The sequence below is a fragment of the Hydra vulgaris genome, chromosome 06 (assembly GCF_038396675.1).
Source record: "Hydra vulgaris chromosome 06, alternate assembly HydraT2T_AEP".
Taxonomy (NCBI): Eukaryota; Metazoa; Cnidaria; class Hydrozoa; order Anthoathecata; family Hydridae; genus Hydra; species Hydra vulgaris.
In genome coordinates, this window is record NC_088925.1 from 916,538 (window position 1) to 940,809 (window position 24,272).

Sequence of the window (24,272 nt, forward strand, 5' to 3'; positions counted from 1 at the left end):
TATAGGTAGTTTCATTTTTAAGAGTTCTTTTTTTAAGAAACTTGTTATATAAGCGTTGTTTTTTTTTTGAAGATTTAAGAATGCCCTTCGTGATCCAAGGGTTTAAAAGTGTTTTTGTTTTGATTACTTTAGTAACTTCTGGGAATGCCTTGTTATAAAGATTAAGAAACTCTGTTAGAAAAATATCATACGCTTTATTGGCGTTTAGATTTAGTTTTAGGGTGTCCCAGTTAACACAGGATAGAAGCTTATAAAAATGACTAATAGAAGTGTCGGTTATTAAACGTGTTTTAATTATTTTTTCCCGTTCATTTTGGGCATTATATATGCATTTTTGCGATAGGATAAAAATCGGAAAGTGATCAGACACATCAGTTGTAAATATTCCTGTTCTTATATTTTCATTTATAAATTCATTTGTTATAATTTGATCCAGGGATGTTGAACTTTCCTTAGTTATTCGCGTTGGTTTATTGATTAGTGGAATATAGCTATTTTGAAATACGTAGACACATCAGTTGTAAATATTCCTGTTCTTATATTTTCATTTATAAATTCATTTGTTATAATTTGATCCAGGGATGTTGAACTTTCCTTAGTTATTCGCGTTGGTTTATTGATTAGTGGAATATAGCTATTTTGATACGTTGCTTAGTGATACGACAACTATAGTCTTCTTTTTGCTCCTGTTATTTAAATTTTTATTTTTTTATTTTGTTATTGTAATTATTGTCAAACGGCGAAATATATAAATAAAAAAATAAAAAAAAAAAACCTGTAGAATTGCCCATGCTCTCGTCTCACAAACGTCATTGGCGTGATTAGGTTCTATTCCTATTTTCCTAAAGCAGAGCTTTGAGATAAGACTATTCTCGGTGTAGTTAAGGCGATTTACAAATTATTCGAATTATTTTATTTGGAATTAGCATGGTTTTGTCCGCATATTATGTCCAAACAAGATCTTTAAATTTTACAGTTTTTTTTGCTTCAGGTTTTTATAATATTTAAAGAAACTTTTCTTTTTTATATATAATTTTCAAAACTTTTATGCTTCCCGTTATAGTGAATATAAAGTTCACCGTTTTGGAGTCTTAAAATCAATTCCGCTCATCGGCGTTAACATGAATTTAGTTTGAATCTTTTGAAAAAATTCCTTTAATACTATTGATCCTAGTTCTAATCGGTCTGACGTATATTAACTATATATAGTAGTCAAAACAAAATATTTCTAACAATTTTCAAAAAAAATACTTGAATCCGACCAAGAAGGAGCTAATAATTTAGAAAATTTGCCAATAAACGATCAAAACAGATCATATTGTTAAACTATATATTTATTTCACCTAAAAAACGTATTTATTTGAATCTTATTAAAATTTGGACAAGCCATTGTGATTTTAAAAATATCTTTTTTAAAGAATAGAACCTTCAGTCTGGGTTTTTTCGCTATAAACTTTTATATTTTATAATAGGGCAAAATTTATCATTTTAATTTTTTTCGTCTTTTTATATTTCACAGACCTGATCATTTAACGGAAATATGTCGTAGTCAACAAAATATCACACAGCGGCTATAATATTTTAAAATTGCCCTTAACTAACTGAGTTTGCTCCTGTTGCAGAAAAACTTTTGATAAAGATTAAAGATAGGGGTGAAAATATATGCAGACTTGCCCTTTTTGCTAATATAAGGAATAATGCACGAAAAACCTTGCTTAAAACACACATTAAAAAAAAAATAGCAAATAGCAAAATATCAAAACTATAGTTAAAACCTTCACAAATTTTATTACAACTTGTCTTTCTTAGTTTGATGATGTAATGTTTTCTTTTTTAAATAATACATGACATATATTATTTACATGTATTTTCATGTACATGTAACATGTACATGAAAATACATCTACATGTAAATGCTACATGTAAATGTATTTTTTAAATTTATTTAATATCATAATAGAATTTTAATAAGGGATTACGGTTTAATTTTAGAGAATGACTGTATAAACAAAAGACTGTTTTGTCAACGCTTGCAATGTCAGTGACCCTTATTTCCAACCCAAAATAAATTGTTTACATGAAACCGTGTAAACATCTTTACACGAAATTTTTAATGAAACTAATTTTAGGGAAAATTTGTTCTAAAAAGAATTGATTGAGCTTGAACTATATTTAACAATTTATTATTCATTTAACTTCATTCATATATATGTATATATATATATATATATATATATATATATATATATTATATATATATATATATATATATGTATATATATATATATATATATATATATGTATGTATATATATATATATATATATATATATATATATATATATATATATATATATATATATATATATATATATATATTTGTAGATAGAACAAGATAATAATCTCGTCCCCTCATTATTATCTTGTTCTATCTACAAATGTAATAAATATAATGTTCTATCTAATATGCAAAATAAATACAAAAAAAAGTTTATATATAAATAAATATAATGTTCTACGTAATATAATATAATGTATTACATCAGGTAGAACATTGTATATATATATATATATATATATATATATATATATATATATATATATATATATATATATATATATATATATATATATATAAATATATATATATATATAAAATATATATATATATATATATATAAAATATAGCATAATCAAATCAATATATTTTCACTTTTATAATAACTACAAACAGTTTTAAACTGATGACGCGTAAAGACCTATGATGGTATAAATATAGCATAATAATAATGATAATAATAATAAGTAATAAAAAATAAATAAAAATAAATAGTAATAATAATAGTAATAAATAGTAATAATAAAATTAAATACAGTAATATAATAAGTACTATCTATATATTTTACTATATATAGGTATATATTTTACTATATATTTATCTATATATATTATAGCGATTATCATAAGGATAATGCAAAAAAAAAAAAAATAATAAATATAAACATCATAACAATATCAATAACAAAAAATATAACAGTAAAAAGAAGGAAAGAAAGGAAGAAGAGTCAAAGAAGTAGAAGTCATAGGAGTTTTGTTGTGATCCAGCATTTTTCAAGCATAGAAAAATTGAATATGAATTAAAGAAAAAGAAAAAAAAAAAAAAAAAAAAAATTGTTATAGAGAATTAAGCGGGACGATTGCATAGAAAATAGTTTATTGTTTATTTATTACATGTTATATGGTTTAGTAGCCATATAACTTTACAGGATGATGAAAATGAGGGTACTTGATTGTGACTAAATGAACATTTATATATTTTTATGTTTTATTTTTATTTTTATGTTTTTATTTCTATTTTATTATTATTTTATGAGTTTTATATTTTTATTTCTATTTTATGGGTTTTATATTTTTATTTCTATTTTTGGTTTTATATTTTTATTCTTATTTTTATTTTTATTTATGAGTTATATTTATTTATTTCTATGTTACTTTTATTATATTAAAAATTTAGTTATAGAGAATAACTAGGGGGTGATTGCATAACTGATAGTTCATTGATAATTTTTACTGAAGATAAATTTTTTTACATGGGTTATAAAGGCATTTCTATTTAACATTTTGGAGAATATTTTTTTAGTTTCAACAGGAAGAGAGTTCCAACATAGAATTGATTGATACTTTATTGACTTTATGCCATACTTGTGTGTTTGTTTTAAAGGCATAGAAAGACTACAATAAGATACAGACCTAAGTTTATAACTATGAACATCATTTGTGAATTTAAAATAGCTAGTGAAGCAGCTAGGCGTATTATGGTGGACAATGTCCCATACAAGAACACAGTTTGATAAGTAGATAAGTTCATCAAGCTTTAAAATTTTAGAAAGATTATACAGTATGTCAGAACAAAAACTGTTAGTATAAAAACTGTTAGTATAAAAACTGTTAGCATAAAAAATAGTAATTTAATTAGTATTATATTATACATACAGTTAGTATATTTACACAACAAGTAATTATAATAGACAATTCTATAATAATAATTATTATTATAGTACTACTATTATAATTAGTAAAATATAGTATTGACTCAATTGTTGATGAATAATTTTTGTTCAACTAATAATTACAATTAGTTTTATTCAATATTATCAATAATTTTTTTTCTATATAAATTAAGCAGAAAACTAATATAGTTTAATGAAACAAAAAACTTATATTCTAAGTAATATAGTAATTTTAAGTCAAGTTATTTTATTTTTCGAGTTTAAACTAAAATCAGTAAAATAAAAACTATTTTTTAGTTTATGTTACTAAAACATATTAAGCCCAATGATATATTGTTTTGTCCTTTTTTTAAAGAAAATAATTGTATGTGGTGGTTACTAATTCGAAGCTCTGTACAAAGATATTCTCCGTACATAATACTTCCAATCGCTTTTGTTGCTGGATCTATTGGTTATGTAACAGAATATTATTTTTCTGACCGGAAACGTGGTATGCGACAAATACCCAGTGCAATCGAGCAGCGTCAAGCTAGAAAACTAACTGAACTTAGTTCAGACAATGATGTCTCACTAAAGGATTTGTTACCAAAAACCATTCTTGATAAAAATTTAAGTGATCCAAGTATTTACAAATAACTCTTGTTTATTTCCACTCTACTAAGTAAATTGTTTTATTCTAATAATGAAAAATTAACTTTGATTTTATTGTCAATTTTATCTTAAAAGTAGTTCCTTAGCCTTTCTTAAAAACACATATTTTTCACCATTATTTTTTGAGCCAAAAAAAAACTAGTTTTCTCTATTTTTATTTTTAGAAATTAAACTAATTTTCCTTATCACTAATGCTCTAATAATAAAGAGTCTAATATAAGTATAAGTAATAATAAAGAATCTAATATAAATATAAGTATAAGTAATAATAAAGAATCTAATATAAATATAATATAAATAATATAAATAAAATCTAAAATTTTTATTACAAAGCTAATTAAGAATTGATTATTAGGAAAATTTTTATCTTATATAAACCACTTTATAAGGAGATATATAAAATTTAAGTATTGAATAAATTAATAAATTAAGTAATAAATTAAAGGCAATGAAATAAAAATGAATAATGAATAAGTGATAGAAATTATATAAGTAAAAAGTCACTTTAGCAACACTTTATGACATGGGGCTAAAAGATCGGTGTATGTACTGAAACCCTTACAGCAGGCTATTTCAGTGTGGCATCAGAGATGTTATCTAAACATGCGTTCATAGTTATATATATATATATATATATATATATATATATATATTATATATATATATATATATATATATATATATATATATATATATATATGAAATTGATTATAAAAAGCTAATAGAACTAACTGCGAGCAAATTTGGCATTGGATAAGCATAAATATCAACTGCTATCTCCCTCAAGAAACACAATTGATTTGATACCACAATTTAAAAAAGTATCAACAGAGCAAAGTTACTCAACATGTTGACTTTTCCATGTTCATACAAGGGAATGGACAACCAAAACCATAGTTAATGACTGAGTTGAATTGTGATGATCAAATTGTTGATAATACAGGCTATCCAACAGCAGCGTGCATTATTATGCAAAATGAACTGCAGCATGCAGACCTCATGGCATGATGTCACCAAGAGAAATTCTTCTGTCTTATGTGTTTAATAATATTAAGATACAAGCTCACAAGATTTAACTGCATAGATATATTTAAGATATATAGTTGCATAAAGATAATTCCAGATTTTCTTATATAGCTTTAAAGACATAAAACAAAACATAAAATAAAAATCAACCAACTAGTTAGTAATTTTTAGTCATTTTTTAAAACTATACTTTAAAGTTATATTTTACATCATTTTAATTAATAGTAATTTAATAATTATATACATTTATATAATTATATTAATAGTAATTTAATACATACTTTATATACATTTTATTCTGTTCATTTTAGTTTTCATGTTTATAAATACTTTGTAACATACATAAAAATTAAAAATGACAGGATAAGGAGTGCATTATTTGCTTTAAAAAGACTCCAGAAAAAATGAATGTACTGTTAGCTCTATTGGGACTAATTAGCATATTTGGATTTTCTTCATATCTAATTTTCCAGTTAACAAGATTACTTCCAGCATCAAATTCAAGGTATTCTTTTTGTTTAATATGAATAATTTTTTATTTCATTGATGCAGGTGCAGATCGAGCATTTTTTGGTCTTTTAGAGATAGTTAACTTCCAGACATGGATCAAACTTCAAACATCTACATGTTTATTCTAATGTCAAATAAGAATGCTTTGCAAAAAATTGCGATGATTGGAGCCAGGAAACAAAAAAGCTCTAAAGTTTTTGCCACCCCTGCCCCAAATGTGAGAGCAACAAGTTGATAAAATGTTTTTTGTACTATTCTTTACGAGACTTATATTCATCGAAAAATTTTAAATTTCCGAATAAAATATTTCAGCGTTCAAAAATTATAACTATATAAAGATTGAACCCCCCTTAATTAATGCGCTTTTGTATTTTTTGTAGTAAATGACATCAATACAAAAAGGTTCTTTCAAATAACTTAAACTCAAGTTATAAATGTTATATTATAAATGTTATGTTTGGGTTTTTCCTTTGCAGTTAATTTTTATGTAGAAGAATGTCTTTATATATTTTACAAAAGGAACCAAGCTTTTATAAGTGAATAAAAATAACACGATCAATAATTAAATGCTTTAAAAGCCCAACTTTTATTTATTTTACTTTAAAAACAAAGCTAATATTAGTGCTATAAATATAAGATATGTAAATTTCAAAATTATACTGATATTTGCTAAAGGCCAATTCTTAAAACGGAAACAAAATCTTAAACCGAAAATACTATTATTTTTTTTGGAATTAATAAGAAATAGTTAAAATGCATTAGGTTTCACGGTAAATAAAAATGAAATATTTTAATGGAAATAAAAAAAAAACAAAGCAGAAAAGCGATAATCTTCATTTAATTACAATTTTGCCAAAAATCTCCAATTGAACTAAAATGTTTTAGGTAGCACAAACATTTTTTTATAAAAAGCGAAAACCTAATCTAATTTTTTAATTTTGTAAATCTAATTTTGTAATTTTGTAAATCGTTTAAAAAACTCTTCAATAAGTAAATTTAAATCCTTTTAAGAAATTCAAACATGAACGATTGTCCCTTCAAAAAAAAAATAATAATAATAACCATAAGACGAATGTTTTAAAGAGAAAAAAAAATAAGTTTGAATAAGTATAAAATTTGAAAATAACAATTTTTTTTTTTTTAAATTTATGAAAATTTCTTATGTTAAAATTTATCAAACGCTTTTAATTAAATAATGAACTTTTTTTTATTTAATTTTGTTAAAATGTTTGTTGAAAATGTTTTTTTTAAATAATATAATAAAAATTTTATAAAGTTTTGTTATACGGTCTATAATAGTAAACATTCTATTGTTTATTATTAAAAATAATTTAAATATGATACATTTTTATTTTAAAGAATAACTTTAAAAAAAACTTTGATTAAAAGCTATTTTATCTTTCCATTATTGTTCATTCAAAGTTTAATTTCAAAAATACTTTTCTTTCTCTCTTTAAAAGAGTGAGTGCGCAATAAAAATACGAAGATGTTTAAAACGCTAGTTCAAAAAGTCGTTAAAGTCACAATTCTTATTCATTTTAAGTTTAATTACATAAAACGTGACGCAAATAAAAATACCAAGACATTTTTAACGCTACTTTATAAATCCATCAATAATTTTCTTACAATAAATATAACTCATATCATATCCTAAAGCCTGAAGTTAAAAAAATAATCTTTAATAAAAATAATCTTTTTCATAATTTTATATTCATCAAATATGAAAATGTAATTTTATTTTAAGTGAAAAATACACTTTAAAAAACTTGTTTAAGCATAAATAAACTTTTTTTTTCATGATTACGGATTACTTAAAATATTGGCCGGCCACCAAAATTAGCTAAATTATTACTTTAAGTCACCCGCCGGACAACCAACCGAAATCCAAGTGTACATGACTGATATATATATTTGTAAAATACATTTTAAGATTGTTTACATATATATTTTAAGATTTATATATATATTTTAAGATTGTTTATATATATATATATATATATATATATATATATATATATATATATATATATATATATATATATATATAGTTCTATAGTTTGTTGCATTTGGGAAGCACGGATGGAAAAAAATGGTTCTTACGCCAACACATACGTCACTTTTAATTACTTTTGACTTTCGTCCAACATTTGCGTGTTGGACGAAAGTCAAAACTATTAATTTAATTACAAATTAATCGTTTTTTAAAAAAACCACAAAAACGCAAATTTATTTGACCAGAATGTTTTTAAAAACATTCTGAATGTTTTTAAAACATTCTGAATGTTTTTAAAACATTCTGAATGTTTTTAATAATATAAACAATGTTTTAATTTTTATTTTTTTTAATAAAATATTTTTATTTTTAATTTTTTTAATAAAATGTTTCAATTTTTTTTTTTTTACTGTAAATCATGCGCGGAGTGTTGCTACATTGACTATCTTATAGCCTGACTCGCAAAGGAGTGCTGCTATATCGACTGACAAATAGCCTGACTTGCAACGGAGTGCTGCTACATCTACTATCTTTTAGCCTGACCCGCAAGGGAGTGCTGCTACATTGACTGAGGGTTTGGTTGGGGCAGGCAGACTATCAATTAAAAAAAAAAAAATTCCGGTCTTGCATTTTAATTTTTACTTTTTGTCAACAAAATATGGAAAAAACTTTCGGACAACATATAAGAGTTCTAATGCTAAAAAGGCCAAAATAAAGTTAACTGTAGTATTTTTCTATTCATCAACAAGTCCTTACAGTTTAGTTTTCTGGTTAGCTACCACTATTTGCAATAAATAGGCAAACAATAAGCCACTTGTTGCAGTTTAGAACTGAAATATATCTAAAATTGTATTGTCCATTTGCCAAAAAAATCCCATTTTTAGCCATTTTGAGATGCTCATAATTTTTTTAACACTTTGTATTCATTCATAAGATCCAACTATCTTAAAATGCAAACATTTTTTAGTTGTTGCATTCACAACAAAAATGGCAGCATTTTAAAATAACCCTACTTTTCAATTATCAAGGGTTGAACACATTATTGGAAACCAGTGTCCCCCAACCTGCCTAATAGCATTTTCAGTGGGTGCAACTGATTAAAAGTTGTTTCTTAAAAAAATGAAAGATATGATTGATTGCCCCTATGCTGATCTGGCTTTTAACCCGGGTTGGCTCACAAATAAAGGGGCAATAACTAATTAAAACCTAGTTTATTGTTAAATAGCGATACTTTAAACATAATTTACACAATTAAGGAGTGTTATATCTCAAAGTCAAGACCTTTGGTTTTTTACAAAATTAATGTTGAACATTTTTTAATAAGACTTTCATAATATATCAAGGGGATATTCATGATACATCAGGGGGCTTAAAATATATAATAAATTCTATAATAAAAATAAATAATGATTAATAAAGGAAAAAATCAAAACTTGTTAGAAACCGCTTAAATTATTAGGTTTAGTTTTTACTTTTTAATTGATAATTAGTAACTAATTCAAAATAATTAATACAGTTTAATTTTTTTAATTTTTTTTTTAATTAGATACTAGTAAAACCCAATTGTGTTTTGGGGCTCAGACTCATGTAATGTGGCAATAACGTCACTAACTGGATACCAATGGATATCTGGTGTTTTTGGATATCTGAAATAATTTCAAGCTTTATGTAAACAGCTGACAGATATATAGTCACCTTTAACATCTTTTACCTTTCCAGGTAAAAATTAACCAAAATAATGCGCTAATACCCAAGCAGCAATATTGATGTCAACATTAACTGACTTTTGTGTATTAATGCAAATATCTTCCAGCATGTGAAAATTGTCAAATGTTGTGCTCATTGATGTTACATAAGCTTTTAAACAACATGATGTGAGAAACAATGATATGAGCTAGTTCCTTTAATAGCAGGAACATTCTCAAATCATTTAGCAAGTACTTGAGTTGTTTTGTTTTCAGAAATATAGAAGCTGTTTTGTTTTCAGAAATATAGACAAATCTAAAAATAAGTTTTAACATTAATCTTATAATCCAAGAACTAAATTTATTTAGTAAGCTCTTGTTTTAAAATGCCATTTTCTCTACAATTTTCCTTTTAAAAAACGTTTATAGCAAAAAGTTCAAAATTTGTTTTATTAGGATTGACTTTTTATAACTGATATAAGCTATTTTCTTTATTTCAATTAAAAGTCCGTAGCGATATCGAATACAAGACGTCTATTATTTGAAAAAAAATCATAGCCAAAATTCACATGCACTTAGACAACAATGTGCTATACCTGATGTTTTTAAAATTTTCTTTTGCAACTAAAAACTTGTCCTTTGGTGTCAAAATTTGATTTCCATTCGGCCTTTGGAGGGACAGGTTATTAATTACTCTTTTCACTATACCACCTACTCGATCACTTTTTCTGTGTGGTGCCAAAAAAAATGTCATTCTGCTATCAGCCCGCAGTCATTTTCATGAAAACAATGGTTTTTCAAATTAAACCTATAATATATTAAGAAAAATTATATTCATAAAAAAATAAACTTGATAAAAAAATTAATATCCTAATTATTCTATAGCAAATTTGAAAAACATCATTCCATAGCCGAATATGGTTTGTTTAAAATTAGTTAATCAGAATTTTTTAAATGATGTTAAGTAAAAAATTAACCTACCTATTTTTATACTGGCTGCCTGCACCATCAGTGAAATATTGAATCTTCTGAATTTGTGTATATAATTCTTTCAGAATAAATACGATTTTTGAAACATAACTGAAGACTGCCTCAGTATTGTGAATCAGATTGTCTGATATAACGCGATAATGTTTGCTTTCTAGGGTCAGTTTTCCATTTAAAGATCTCACATATACAGCAAATAGATGAAGAGTTGCCTGATTTTTAGAAAAATATTATCCCTAAACTTTATCCTATGACAAATGAAAATTTTTTAGCATAATCCATTTATATAATACATTGAAAAACCTGAAAGCATGAATGTCTGAGATTTGCTGACATAATTATATTTTGTGAGTTCATATAAGTTGTTTGTTAACTTTTCAAGAAACTCATCAAGGTTTTTAACTATTGTTTCTAAGGAGTATCTATCAGCTTTCAACCCTTGCTTATAAGTTATTTCATTTGCTGATTCGCAACCAGATCATTTAATTTTTTTTGCTGGGTACTATGCTGCAAGGCATTACATGCCAATCAATTAGGTTTAAATTGTTGAGAAGCTTATATTTTTGAATAAAATCACCTCTTTTCTGTTTTTCTTCAAGGATGGTTAATTTCATGATTTTACATTGAGTTTTGTTGTCTTTATTTTTCATATATTTCCATATAGCCGCAATAATATTAGTTAACACAAAACGAGTTAAATGTTATTTAACTTCTTTTTTATTATTACTATAAGGGAATGTTTATTTTTATTTTTTATTTTTTTAATAAGTTAGTTAATTAAGTTACACAAAGCCACAGCCTTGTTAAACTCATCATAAGCTGAGTATACGCATCTATTCCCAACTCGTATACTGGCGACTTTTGTGTGGCGTTTATGGTAAATGATGAGTTGTATTAACTACAAGACTGAAAACTGTCTAGTAGTTGTTTAAATTTATCAACTGATGTTGCCTCAATGACGTTATCTAGCAAAGCATTCCAGTCATTGACTACACAGTTGTTATAAAATTCATGTCTGATTTCGCAGTTCCTGATAATCTCGTGATGAAATCTGATTCAATGTTGAGCTCTAGGTACTATGCTGCAAGGCATTACGTGCAAATTAATTAGGTAAATTAAATTGTTGAGAAGCTTATATTTTTGAATAAGATCACCTCTTTTCTGCTTTTCTTCAAGGGTGGTTAATTTCATGATTTTACATTGAGTTTTGTTGTCTTTATTCTTCATATATATATTTCCATATAGCCGCAATAATATTAGTTAACACAAAACGAGTTAAATGTTATTTATTAGTTAAATTATATTTGTTTGCAGCTTTATTGCACTGTTGAGCATATTTAAGATTCTCAGAGATTTGAATTCCAAGATCTTTATTGGAATTTGTGACTTCTAAAGTTACTCTATTGGTTGTACCATCATTTTTGATTTCATCCATAATATAATCAAATTTTATTGTTCCAGAGTTTACATGCATAACTTTATATTTTTTTAAATTTAACTCCATTGGTCAGAAATGCGTCCAATTAACTTTCTTGTCTAGTCGGATTGTAAACTTGCTCAGTCTTCATCACTTTCAACAATTTTCATGAGCTTTATGTCATCTGCATACATTTTGCAAATGGCTGATTTGACATGAATTGGCAGGTCATTAAGAAATATGACAAAGAGTGTTAGTCCTAACACAGAACCTTAGGGAACCCCACTAGTTACATCAATCCAATCAGATTTTGAATCTACAAGTATAACATGCTGCTTGCAGTTTTTTAAGAAGGCATCTAGTTCAGAAGGTTGCCATTTATACCATTCATTTTAAGCTTTAACAGCAATCTTACATGCGAAACTTTATCGAATGTCTTTGAAAAGTCAAGAAAAGTTAGGTTGACTGGTTTTTTCTTTGACTTGCTATGAGTCGTTGTTTCTAAAAGATTTGTGATGCAAGTCTTTTTTGAAACAAAACCATGTTGAGTTTTGGAAAACAATTTGTTATTTACCAAATGATCAATTATGACTTGTCCAACTATTTTTTCCATAAGTTTGCATGGAGCAGAAGTGAGCGATATTGGCCTGTATTCGACTGGATTTGTTCTGCTACATCTTTTCCTGCGTGTGGGACCTTTTTGATAAGTACCCCGTCTTTTTTGATACAATTTTTTGAGAGGTGAAGTTAGACGAAGAAAATTAATTAATCTCCTATTTCTCCCAAGGCCAGATCAAGACCAATTAGTCTAATTTAGATATGCAACACAAGAGCTTGTAAAAACTGTTTTTCTTTTTTTCTAAAGAATGTCCTTTAAAATACTATAATTGTTATTTAAACAGCCAGTAGTTTCAATAGTTTCATTTATTTAAGTTGCCTTAAAATATAAACATTTACTTTATATTAAAAAAATGTGTATTAACAATCGTTAGAAGTTGTTATTTAAAAGCAATAGAATTGTTTGTGTTTTTATTTCTACTTTTGTGTAAATATTTTGCAGAAACCTCTTGAATATTTTGATGTTTTTTTGGATTATGTGGTTTACAAATTTAATAGTTTTTAATTTAAAATAATTTTTTTTTTTTAACATCTTTGCTTCCAACAAGGCTGCAAGCAGCCACTAATTAAAGTTGGAAATTACTGAAAGAGAAAAGATGAAGATTGTAGAGCAAGATAACGATTAATGGACGACTTAAAAGATTGCAAATTATATGAATCAGAAAAGCAAGATGAAGGAAGCGAAAACTAAAGAACTGATGTTCAAGGAAAAAAACTAGACGAATAAGCATTTTTGGAGAACTTAGGAAGTTACAGAAAAAGGATGACACTTAATTGAATGACGAGTAACACGAGAATGAATTTTAGTAGATGGCACAAGAGACGCTAGTTCTTTAGAGCAGTGCCCATTATAGTATTTGTAGAAAAGAGAAAGAGAAGCAACATTACGATGATGTGATAATGTTTGGAGGTTGGCTGTAAGAGTAGGTCCAACTATGTTAGCAGATGCTAATTTTGCAACTGATTTGATATATGGTTTCCAAGAAAGATCGGAAGTAAGAGTTAATCCTAAAAGATGAAGAGTAGGTGACTCATCGAGCACATCACCGTTCATAAATATAGGAAGATCTAAATTATTGCGATAATGATTGGCTGAAAAAAAGCTTTATTATTGGCTTAAAGTCACCGACAACAACTATATTAGCTGATGGATAAAGAGAGAGGGCTTGGTCAATATGATCAGAAGTAACGTCAAAAAGAGTGCGGTTTTAAGATGAAGGAGAGCGATATAGAACAAAGAGAAAGGCAATAGAGTGAAGTGGTGCTAAACGAAAGCACATGAAAGAATAGTCTGTGGATTCAAACTTAGTTTCACGACAAATGGGTGAATTCTTACGAATGTAAATGCCGAGGCCAAGCATGTGAGTATTGGAGTCTTTACGAATTAGAGGAAGATAACCATCAACACTAAGATCACAAGATGAGACAGCCAAACTCAAATTAGTCTCACAAAAAGCAAGTAGGTCTAGTGAACTTTGCAAGAGATTAGACTCAACAAAAGAAAAGTTACTTTGAAGACCACGAATATTAGTGAATGATAGGTTTAGAGAACTTGGTGATGACAATGGTTTTTTGTGTTTTATAGTTTTTGGTACTTTATTCATTTTTAAATTAGATTGAAGAACTTGACTCAAAGCATAGATAGTACTCAGAACGTCGTTTAATAGCCCAAGCAATTGCCTCATTACTACTAATAAACCCTAAGCCGTAACAAAGGGCTCCAAATGTGGCCTCAGCAATGCACACCAAAAGTACAAACAGGGACACCATCCATGCGCAACAAGGCACTGTTAATACTTTGATATTTTTCAGCTGTTGATGGAATCAGCCTCTCTGAGAGCTACCACAGAGTTCGGGAAACCTGACTACCAGCCGGCCTCCGAACCATAAAACTGAGTTTTAGAGCTGTTCCCTCATTAGGAGATAATAGAATGAGTTGCCTAGTAATAAAAACAGAGACACAAGTAAAACCCATGCATTGAGTCAAGAAGATCCAACATTCAACATCCTAAACTGGAAACAATGTATTAAAAATACATCTGCGCCAGCCTAATAGATGAAGAAGGGGTGTGAGGCTGGTCAACAGATAGAATCTGTTTACCCCTTAACAATTGTTAATTACTCGCTTTTCCTATTTCATCTCCTGGCTGTCTTACTTTACACAAGTAGCACAATTCCTCAAAAATTAAAAATATCACATTGTAAAGTTTATATTTTATTGTAACCTGCTGTCAACTTAGGGGATGGAATCAGTGCACGAAATGATGCCTTATTTGTTGAAACTTTTGTCTCACTTCTCCCCACTCTCCCCTATATCTCAATTATTACATAAATTAACTATTTCAAATAACTAATTTATTTATAAAATTAAAATGCTAATTCTAATGAAGACCGGACCTGCAACACCAAATGATACTACTGAAATTGGTATCGGTACCAAATGATACCAACATAACCACTTTTTTCGATACCAGTATCACACAATCTCGATATCGATATTGTAAGGTATCACATCGATACAAGATGATAAACCAAGATTCGTACAGATTATCTAGATTCTAGTTAATACACAGCTTACATACAGTTTACATTAGCAACATAAATACAGCTTATGTAAGCAACATAAATTAAATACATACTACTTATATAGTGAACATGTGCAACCTGCATAAAGCTTACATTTATCATACATATTGCCTTTGCTTAAGTAATCTTATTTTTAATTTTACTTTTCAGCTATGTTTTTTCATTTCCAAGTAATCTTGAACAACTTAAAGATATAGAGCGCTATCTAAAACATTACATAGATGAAAACTACTTGATTGTTTTGTTACTTTTTTGTTCTGGATACCTATACAAGCAAGCATTTGCGATTCCTGGATCTGTATTTATGGTATGAATGTAATATATAACTTAATTATATTTGTATTATTATATTATATATAATATAATGATTATTTTTATTATTATATATAATATAATGATTATTTTTATTATTATATTATATACAATATTTATTATGATTTAAGACTTATGGTCTGGAAAAGTTGTTTTTAAACTTGTTCAAGAATTGTTTTTATATTCTAGAACAATGTTTTTATAGTTCAGAATAGTGTTTTTACAGGCATTTTTACATTATAAATGGTAAATCAAGTGTACAGAAATTTATCACAGAAGAATCTCAATTTCATGAAAAGAGAATCTCACTTTCATGAAAGAGAATCTCACTTTCATGAAAGACTACAGTGATAGACTACATTACCTACTACAGAATTTAAAATAATTTTTAAAAATCTTTTATCTCTGTAGGTTTTCTTTGGAATTTAAATGTTGCTAAGTCTTGTATAACTAATTAGTTAATATTATAATTATTAATAATATTGTAAATTTATACAAAAAGTTCAAATTCTTTTGCATTAATTTCTTATTTTATATCAAATCAAATATATTTCGAAATTAGTTATAACATTTCAAGGAAATTTACAGTAGTCCAAGTACTAATATAAAGTAAATACCTGAATATACAACATAACGTTATAGACAATGATGAAAATAGTAATAATAACTGATATCAATAATACTAATTGTAATAATAATAATAATAATAATAATAATAATAATAATAATAATAATAATAATAGTAATGAGAACAATAATAACAACAACAACAACAAAAATAATAATAATAACAATAGTAACAATTATAATAGAAGGAGAATTTCAAAAATAAAGACAATAACAGTAGTAACAAAAATTTAGTTTTTGCTGTCATTAAAAATAATTACAACAATAACAAAGTTTTAGTATGAAGTAGAGAATAGTCAAATGATAAGAGATAAATAAATAGAAAACGAAAGAATGTCAAAATATTAGTACTAATATTAATATTAATATGAAAAATTTAACAAAAGTTTTAATAATGGCAGATATAAAACCAGAGTAATTAGATGTAGATCGATATAGAATTTCAAAATGTTAAAACTAAAGGATCATGAATTATTAGAATAATTAATATAATAAAGAATTTCAATATTAATTTGTAGAAATATTTAATTGTATTTTTTTAACAAATAATTAAAAAGTTTGGTTTTGAATTCAGATATTGAATTATAAAATTTTAGATCATGAGCTTTGTTCCATAAGCTAATATATTGGTATTTAGTGGATTTATTTCTGTATTTAGCAGAGTGGTGTTTTGGAATAATTAAGTAAAGCTATTGATGGAGCGAAGAGGATAGTGACAATTTCTACTTGTAAAGAAATTATTGAATAATAAGGGAAAGTTTTTGTGATGGTAATTGCAGACAAATTGGCTGTTAAGGAATACCATAAGGTTGCTTAATTTAAATATATTCTAGATTAGGTATAGCACATTAGATTAAAAGTTATTATACTGAAAATATATTATTTTCAAGGCTTTATTTTAAAGATGGGACAGCCTTAAAAAGGTTTGTTTATGGGATTGTCCCCATACTTGACATGCAGATCTTAGATGGGACCCAAAAATAGCATGATATATATTTAGCAGAGTTTCTAGATTTACATAATGGTGGATTTTATCTAGCATTCCATTAGATCTGCTGAGTTTCATTACTAAGTCATTTAGATAGCCATGAAAAGAAAGAAAGAAAGACAAGAATCAATTTTAATCCCAAGATACTTAATAGAGTCTGAAGGATAATTTTTTTGTCCGCTTAGTCTGAAATTTAAGTGCTTGTTAATTGGTGCCAGATTGGATTTAAAGATGATCAACTCTGTTTTGCTAGAGTTGAGAGAAAGTTTATTAGAATGAAGTCACTGAACAAGATTTCCAAGATTATGATTAATATATTTGTTGATTTTTTTGAGTGATTTGTCAACCAGTAGCATGTTAGTATCATCAGCAAAATGGTAAGCAGTTGCAAATTTAAAAGGAGTATTTAAGTAATTAATAAAAAGAAGAAATGGACGTGGTCCTAAAACTGAACCTTTATACATTTACATAATATTATTGTTATGGCATTTGTATTTTATGTAGACTTTTTATAAAATTGTACTTGTTAATTTTTAACTTATAAGTTTTTTTATTAAGCTAATTAATACAGATCTGAAGTATTTTTTTGACTTTTCTTGTACTTTTTTGTTTATGTTTATACTATGTATAAACATAAACAAGTCATATATTTATTTTTTGTTTATGTTTATACTATGTGCACTTCATTTTAAAACAAAGTGTAAATATATATATAAGGAGCAATTTATAAGATATAAACTTTTTTAATAACTGTACGCTGTATTTTATGTAAACTTTTTAAACAGTCTTGCACAATTATTCTTGTACTAATTGTAACTAAAAACTGTAAGTTAACAGCATAGTTATTTTTTATATATTTAAAGATACATTTTTATTTAGAAAAGATTTAATATTCTCTTCTTTTTTATATATTAAAATAGTTAATATTAGATATTTATTATTAAATAGTTTAAACTTTTGATAATAATTTGTAAAATTATAATTTATGCATTAAAACTAATCTATACATTAAAAGTATAATTTATGCATTAAAACTATTATCTATACATTATTTAAAACTATTATCTATAAATTTTTTTGATTCTAAAATAAAAAAAGATTAGCTTTATTAGGTTTTTCTCTTAAGTGGTTTTTAAAAATTCTACTGGAACAAAGTTTTAGAACAATGAAAATTAAAAACAGTTGCAGGGTTCGAATTAAGCGTGATTGCGAGTCGCAATTTCTTTTCACACCTTTGCAATTAGTTTTTTCTTAAAAAGATATTTTCGCAATTTGTTAGTTTTTTTTTTTTTTTTTTTTTTAATCTTTTATCTTTTCTTGTTTATCTTTTTTTTTTTTGGCCATTCTTAAAAGTAATATTTTGGTTAAATTTTTTATTAAAGGTCATAAAGTATGTTGTGCTAAATTTATCTCTTTAATAGATGTCACTTTTGCGTGGAGATTTTATTCAACATAAAGCGCTTTTGAATTTAAATTACTTTAAATCACTGCATGGAAGCCAATTTTATTTTAAACTTAAATTTAATTTAATTTACTGAATGGTTAAAATACATCACAGTAAATTTACCTTATATACACAGTAAATTTACCTAAACTAAATCAAAACAACCAGCTAAGTTACTACAGTAACTTACATTTACCTAACTATTAAATTTACTCAAACACTCGCAAAAATAAGCCATATAAATGTTTACATTTATATCTTATATGTTGTTAACACATAATATAATTGCAATAATTGCAATAGTTAAATAAAAATTAAATTATAAAAAATTTAAATTGAAATTAATAAATTATTTTATTACTGTTCAAAGAAATTTTTTTCTAAAAAAATAATTTAAGCATATTCTCAAACTTAAGGAAATATAATTCGATTTCTTAAACCAAATTTTTTTGTTTCACTTTTTATTGCAAAACAATTTGAATGAAAAAAATGAATGAAAACAAAATTAAAAACCATTTGAATGAAAAACTAAATTATACTTAAATTTTTAATAGTATTCTAGATCAAGAAATAATAAGTTATAAAAAACTATCTAATGGTATCTAATGTTTTTTTGCTTTAATCTTACCTGTTTGGTCTATAGATTATAGACTCGTCTAAAGACATGTTTTTTTGCTTTGATCTTACCTGTTTGGTCTATAAATTATAGACTCGTCTAAAGACATGTTTTTGCATAAATAGGAAGTTGAATTTTCATGACAATGTTTTAATTTATTAGTTAGAACAATTCTATTTATTTACTTTGTTTTATTTTAAATGCGATATGTTATTAAGGTTATAAACTGTATAAAACAGTATAAAACAACGTCACTAAGTTGTTTTGCATTAACACAAGCTCTTTATATTGATAAAATAACTTTGCAGTTTGTTTTATAGCTTTTTAGAATGACAATTAAATACTCTTTAAAAATAACATGTGTATGGTCAGCATGATAATATTAAATAGTTTTCTGATTAATTGAAGTGATTAAAATTTTGTAATACTTGCATTTTTACTCTTACTTTTTTACTTTCACTTTTTTAAGTATCACGTTAAGTAAAATTACTTAAAGTATCTTCTTAATAGCATTAAATAAATTGCTTATTACACTATAACTGCAACCTAAACTTTAAATTATAACTTAAGCTGTAAATTATTATAGTAGCTTACACTATTTTAAACTCTGCCAAACGAGAAACTTATAAGATAATATTTAAATATGAGAGATAAAATGTTAAAAAAAAATAACAATTACGAACTAATGTACAAAAGATACAATTTTATACTAATGCGATCCCCCACCCCCCATTACTGTAAAGCGGCACCAGGGATGAGGAGGGGGTGGGGGATTTTTCTGCGATTAGATTTTTTTTCGTTAATTTGAGCCCTGAGTTGTGAAAATCATTATTTATTTTTTATATTCAGTGCCCAGGAACTCAATATGAAAAGACTTATGTACTACATTAGAAAACAAATTCCCTAAAGTCCCTAAGCCTCTGACCACCATTATACATAAGATTCCATGTTTAAAATTGTTAAGTTCCTCTGACCCAATTGTCTTAATTTTTTCCCCCGGACAAATTCATAAGTTTCTTAAACTTTTGAAGCTCCTGGACACCAAATATCTGGATTAGTGATTTTGTGTTATCAAATATCACAAATTTATTTTGTGTTGGATTAGTAATTTTGTGGCTTTCTATACTAAGTAAAGTTTTTAAATTTTGTTTTTAAAAGTTACAATTTTTAACATTTTGTAAATGTAGAACTTGCTGGCAGGAGCATTATTTGGTTTATGGAAGTCAGTTCTAATGACAAGCTTACTCTCAGCATTTGGAGCAAGTTTGTGTTATACTTTATCTATGATTTTTGGTAAAAGTATTCTTATGCATTTTTTCCCCTTAAAGGTATATGCATTTCAAGAAAAGGTAATTATTGCTTTTCAATTAAAATTCTTTTAATTTTATTATTATTTTGAAATTTTGATTTAATTTACCATTTCTCTTCATTATTTTTGTTAAATAAATATTTCTTTTTCAGCTTAAAAATAATCAAGATGGAATATTCTTTTTTTTGTTATGTCTTCGGTTATTTCCTATGTCTCCAAATTGGTTTTTAAACATGGTTTCACCAGTTATTGGAATTCCATTACCATATTTCTTTTTTTCTGTTCTTATTGGTAACTGTTTGTTGTTTAAATTTTTCATATTGTTATTACAAATTAAAGTGCAGTCACCTGCTAATAATGCCAATGTGTGTTTAAAAACATTTTTTTGATTCTAGAATACCTATACTAAGGTTTTGATTTAAATTTTTTAAAGCCAGGGGTCTTAAATATAAATAAATGTTGTATTATTACTTTATATTAATTTATATTACCTTGTTGTACAATTACCTAGAGCTTTTATTCTGGTGAATGACCCAGCACTAAAATCATTTTTTAGTGCTGAGTTATTGAAAGTGCATCAATCTATAATTCTGTTTACCCTTACCTAGAGCTTTTATTCTGGTGAATGACCCAGCACTAAAATCATCTTTTAGTGCTGGGTCATTGAAAGTGCACCAATCTATAATTCTGTTACAAAATTTGTGAAAGCCTTTAAAAGTACGCTTAGCTATAACAGTCAGCCTGAAATGTTAAAAATCAAATTGAAATAGACTTACATTAAAGAATAAACTGTATCATTAGTACAGATTATTAATGATAGTTTATAATTTTAATTATAATTTTGTAAGACATTTATTACATTTTATTTGTATTAACAAGTTTGAAATCAAGGTTCAAAATAGCTCTTTGTGCAACAATTTTTATACTGAGGAACATCATTTATGTCTTATAAAGAGCTTCAATGCTTTTTGAGAACCAAAAAGCATTGAAGCTCTTTATATGACTCTTTATATGACTGAGATAGCAGTCAGTACTTCAATATAAACATTTAGGTTAAGATGTTGGTTGGATAACCAAGGCTGAGATAGCAGTTAGTACTTCAGTATAAACACTTGGGTTAAGATGTTGGTTGGAGATTCTGATACTCATATAGTGAGTATAAAATTTCATATATATAATTTTTTACTGGTTTTAATAGTCGTAGTGGTGTATTGGTTTAATGGTGTAGTAGTAGGGCATTCACTTTGTAAACAAGAAGTTTTAAGTTCGATCTCCACCATGTCTCTGGTAGTACTGTGCTTGACTTGTTTCTGCATGTGGCTTTTCAGTGGCTTTGTTTTTCAAGACTTTTGTTTTTTAAAGTTTAAAGGTTGAGCTAAGGTTATAACAGTGATTTAAAAAAGAAAAAAGAAGTAGCTTTCCTTGACTGTATTGGCCCTGTAACCTCAAAAGATAAGTATACTAGCCCCCTTTTTTTATAATTATAAAAAAAGGGGGTTAGTATAAAAAAGTTCACCAGAGTATGTAGTATTTGAATTCCATTTAGTGCAATACTTTGAAGAAAGGTTTTGATTTGGAAGCCTATGGATATATGGACAAGTCTGTAGTTTTATTAAAATTTGTATGCTTAGCACTAATTTGTTTAAATGGAATGGTATTTGTTAATAGTATTATCAAAAAAGTCATAAAAACGTGTGTTAAGCAATGGTTTAGGTATTCAAGTCATAAAAACGTGTGTTTTACAATGGTTATGTATTCAAGTCAAGTACATGCTTTAATGCTAATAATGATATTAAATAATAATATTATTAATAATAAATGCTAATAATAATAAATCAAGTATATACTTTAATGCTAGATCCAAAACATGGCTCTAACAACCTTTTTTGAAAAAGTTGTTGTAAGTGAATAACAACTCCTTTTTTACATCCAATATTATTTATAATTGTGTCACACTAATGTTCATATGTTTTCATTAAAGTTGTCCAGATTTCTTGAGTTCATTGAAAATGTCTTTTACAAATAAAGGCTAGATTTATTTTGGTGGTCAAACATACAACTTGATATTCATTATTTAATATTTTTTTATGATAAAAATAAATTTCTACCACATAATATGTTTTAGCAATTTATACTATCATATATTATGTTGTCGATATTTTTTATTTGAAAGATATTTTTTCACTGACTTTAATAAATAAGACACAATGTTAGATGATTTTTGATTTCCATCTAATGTAGTTTATTTGTTGAAAGTTAGAAGGAATACATCAAGTGGATTTATTACAGAAAAGAAACAGTTGCCTCCTCTGGACCCTTATGGAGTTAAATTAATTAAAATAAAAAATTATATGCATTATAAATAATAACCTAATATGGAATATTTCCACTCTGCTTTTTGTGAGTTTGTTAATTTAAATGATATGTTAATGTTTTGAACTTATGTTGATAGTTAAGTGTTTAGCAATGATAAATTTCTCTATTGTTATAAATTTCACCTGTTTCAAATATTTTTTTAATACATTTTTTTCTTTGTTAAATTTAGTTTTTATAGACCAATATTTTTTTTAGGTCTTCTTCCTTACAATTTTATATGCTGTCAAACTGGCTGCATGCTTTCTCAAGTAAATGATATGTCAGAAGTTTTTACACTGTCTGTAATGGTGAAACTTCTTGCACTTGCTGCTGTTTTTGCACTGACAGGTTTTGTTACCAAACATTGGAAAATGGAGAAAACTTTAAAATAAAATATTTTTTTGTGTACATAGTTTGGTAGATAATAAAGTTTTGATAGATGGTATAAGTTTTATTAGGCTTTTAAAAACATGGTTAAAGTGTTTTAATTGTTATATATTTTGTACAGGTTTTACATAACTGTAGGTTTACATTAATTTTTTAATTTCATTAAATAAACAAAATATTAATTTAATTTTGAATTTATTTTTAAATTTGTTATAAACACTTAAAGGTTATGTTTAAAAATGATTTAAATATGCTTAAAATAAACCTAGTTATGTTTAAGTAATCAACTGTTTTTATTTGTTGAATGAAAAACATAATTTTCAAATGTTGACATTGAGACATCTAGCAACTATGAGTAACATCATTTAGTTTTTAATTTCTTTAAAAAAGTTTTATGTTTTGATCCTGAAATTATAAATGCTGTTGGTTTAAATCTCAATGTTCACGCTAACAAAATGTAAGTGATGGCTGACATTGAAACTTTTTGGTAATGATTATAGTAACATATACTGTTCATAACACTATTTGGTAATGAAAATGTTTGAAACTTTTAACAAAATATTTCAACAATTTGTTATAATTAGTAATGCAAGATAGAAAAAATTAATTTTTATGACTAAAATTTTTGAAACTATATAAAGTTTATATTTTTATTATTTTTTATAGTATGTTGTATGAAGTTTTATTATTTAAGTAATTTTTATATTAATTTAATGCATCTGTAAATGCCAGTTTTATACTTTTATAAATA

General features: G+C 25.8%; 1 protein-coding gene across 1 annotated transcript; it reads left to right on the forward strand.

Moving 5' to 3' along the window:
- Positions 1-5,978: 5,978 nt before the first annotated feature.
- On the forward strand, positions 5,979-23,708 carry LOC100214388 (transmembrane protein 41A). Its single transcript, XM_065798916.1, has 5 exons — positions 5,979-6,192; positions 15,634-15,790; positions 20,658-20,819; positions 20,932-21,070; positions 23,351-23,708. Exons 1-5 carry the CDS (start codon positions 6,092-6,094, stop codon positions 23,524-23,526), a joined length of 735 nt encoding a protein of 244 aa, XP_065654988.1. The 5' UTR covers positions 5,979-6,091; the 3' UTR covers positions 23,527-23,708.
- Positions 23,709-24,272: the final 564 nt, after the last annotated feature.

Bases quoted from the DNA above. Each gene is read 5' to 3' on its own strand.
- LOC100214388 (XM_065798916.1), top strand. From the start codon at position 6,092: ATGAATGTACTGTTAGCTCTATTGGGACTAATTAGCATATTTGGATTT. The intron at 15,791-20,657 runs GTATGAATGTAA...TTGTAAATGTAG, and splicing joins TTCCTGGATCTGTATTTATG to AACTTGCTGGCAGGAGCATT. The intron at 20,820-20,931 runs GTAATTATTGCT...TTTCTTTTTCAG, and splicing joins TATATGCATTTCAAGAAAAG to CTTAAAAATAATCAAGATGG.